This window comes from Arachis duranensis, unplaced genomic scaffold, assembly GCF_000817695.3.
Source record: "Arachis duranensis cultivar V14167 unplaced genomic scaffold, aradu.V14167.gnm2.J7QH unplaced_Scaffold_103810, whole genome shotgun sequence".
Lineage (NCBI taxonomy): Eukaryota > Viridiplantae > Streptophyta > Magnoliopsida > Fabales > Fabaceae > Arachis > Arachis duranensis.
The window spans coordinates 19,313-22,124 of NW_026263733.1; the positions used below are offsets into that span (position 1 = coordinate 19,313).

Here is a 2,812-nt window from a genome sequence, read left to right on the forward strand (position 1 = left end):
ATTTTAATTAGGAACCGAGGAAGGTCAAAGTTAATGAAGCATGAAGCATTCTCTGTTTCAAATGAACTTGGAATAACTAAATATAATTTCATCTTTCAAGAAGCCAAATATCAAATTGGGAAAATTCAATAACACTAACAAATTACTAAGCTCAAATATATGCTATCAAATTGTTACCTTTGCATAGAAGCACAGCTACAACTATGAACGCCAATAGCAGCAGCAATGGAACGCGAACAGCAGCAGCAACACAAATCCAAACCCGAACGCGAACACGAACAGCAGCAGCAACACGAACGCGAGTAGCAGGGGCACAACCGTGATTAGCAGCAGCAATCAATCAATATGTGTGATCAATTTCAGGAGTTGTCTACACACAAAGCAATAGCCAATAATTAATATTAGAAACTACTCATTATCTAACATAATTGTTATGACTTTTGATAAGCTATAATTGAAAATTAGTTTAAAATTTTTAACAAGAAAGGAAGCTTTGACAAACAAGAAAGGAATCAGCTACAAACAAGAAAGGAAGCTTTGACAAAATGCTTGCTAATGGTATGTTGCATTCTTCTGCATGTTTTCCTATCTTTAATTTTTACATGGTTACTCAAGCAATTTTGTCTTAATTGTGAACTTTTTCAGGAGCCAATGCACAGAACAATGCCATAACTCAATCTTCTGGAAAGGCTGCTGTGTCAATGGCTGCAACTAATCTTAATATTGGAATGGACTTGTGGAATGCATCTTCTGCAAAGGCTGATGCTACGAAACTGAGAAACAATCAACCTGCCCTAGGAGCTGTCAACCCTCCTACTATAATGGGACGTGAAGTTGCACTTGGTGAACAGTGGATACAAGTATGATTTACACATTATCTTCTTGAACTTCAGGCCATATATTCCTTGTTTTAAAAAACGTTTCCTTTTTATCTTGTGCATCTCTTAGTTATTTCCTTTACCTTGCAGAGCCTTAGCTTTCCTTACCTATTTCGGTTTTTTTAGGACGAACGTGACCTGAAGAGACAGAAAAGAAAACAGTCTAACAGAGAATCAGCTAGGAAGTCAAGACTACGCAAGCAGGTAGTTTACAGTTATCTTCAAGCAAGCAATGGTTAAGGGTTATCAATAATATTCAGTGTTTCCAAAGCTACAATTTGACATCCTTCAATGTTTTTCATTTGTTGTATCCACCAGGCTGAGTGCGAGGAGTTGCAAAGAAAGGTGGAGTCACTGGGAAACGAGAGCCAGACTCTGAGAGAAGAACTTCAGATAGTATTAGAAGAATGCAAGAAGCTTACTGCTGAAAATAATTCCATCAAGGTAAATTACACCTCCAAATTTTATTGAACTGAATTAGCATTGACCAGGTTATGGTCTTAAAACCTTAGATTATGTCCTCTAACAATACTTTTGCTGTCAACAGTCAACAGGAAGAGTTGGAAAGGTTATGTGGACCAGAAGCAATTGCCAGCCTCGAATAAATTACCTTTTTGTTATCTTCATTATAAGGAAACCCCGAGGTCTGATCAATTCCCAGAGCTAGAAGAGACAGACTTGCAGCTGCAATTCTATCACTGCCGGTTCTATTAATTAATCGAGCATAGGATATAGTATAATTTTTCTCCTTTGTTCACTAATTTTATCATACCATTAATTAACACTCAATTGTAATTCTCCTGATGTTGTTATTATACACGTCATTTGTGACTGAAACTATTTTCTTTTTCTCTTGAATGATGTTCAAGGCTTTTCCAATGTCATTGTGTCTTAATTAAGTGATAACAACAACAAAATATAAGTATTGACTACAATTGAAATGATAGCAATTTTGGATCTCCTTATTTAGTTAATTAATTAATCAAAATGAGAAAAGAGCAAAGTAGTATATTGGTGATGGTAGTGTGAGAAGTGAGAAGACAAGTGAGTTGGGTACAAAAAGTAGTGAATATATTTTATGTTTTCTATGGGAAGGAATAACCAACTCTGGTCCAAATTGTTCAGCCACAATAATTGATTCAGCATGAACTGGCAACAGCTATGGCAAGATAACCAAACTAAGTTAGCTAAACTATTTTATGCTTTTAATTAATTAATGTCCCTGCTTGTATTCAGAAACAGATTGAAAATTGAAAAAATTACTATATCAAAACTAATGAAATTAAAAATAAATTTGAAAACAAAAATTCATAGTATTGTGATACAAAACAACTAGAGCAGAATATAGGATACAAACCAAACACAATTATTTTGAAACAGGACACCAAGTCATGCATGAAACTAAACAATACTTCTATATACAGTGCTTGCAAATACTTTGATTTCAAATAGATTGAACTAACTAAATTATCAAGACCCTTCACCCACTGTTATGAACTTCAATTAGCTAAATACCAGTGAAGTGGATGCAAAGAAACAAGAAAATAAAAGCCATATATGTTTGATTATATTGTACTAAGTTTCTTTTAAAGCTATACCCAATTATTACAGCACCAATGTCCATTACTAATCACATTATAAGAATTCCAATTATATATATATATACACTTCATGTATTAATTTTACCCTGTTCTAGTATTATTAATAGTCATACTATGAGTCAAGTTATGTCCTTATATGTTAATAAAGTTGCAAAGAAAAACTAGTTACGTCCTTATTAATAGTTATAGTATTATTAATAGTTATTGGCTCAGGCAGCTGGTTCTCTTTAGTAAACTCCCTCTTATTTGGATTATATATATATTATGAAAGTGATGCAGAAAAAGCACTTTTTGAAGAAGTATACATTACCAGCAATATATTCTATAGCTGTT

At 33.6% G+C, this 2,812-nt stretch overlaps 1 protein-coding gene across 1 annotated transcript; it reads left to right on the forward strand.

The window, feature by feature from the left end:
- Positions 1 to 545: 545 nt before the first annotated feature.
- LOC107472448 (G-box-binding factor 1-like) lies at positions 546 to 1,483 on the forward strand. Its single transcript, XM_021134520.2, has 5 exons — positions 546 to 558; positions 646 to 860; positions 1,005 to 1,082; positions 1,197 to 1,322; positions 1,391 to 1,483. The coding sequence occupies exons 1-5, from the start codon at positions 546 to 548 to the stop codon at positions 1,481 to 1,483; spliced, it is 525 nt and encodes a 174-aa protein (XP_020990179.2).
- The last annotated feature ends 1,329 nt before the right edge of the window (positions 1,484 to 2,812 follow it).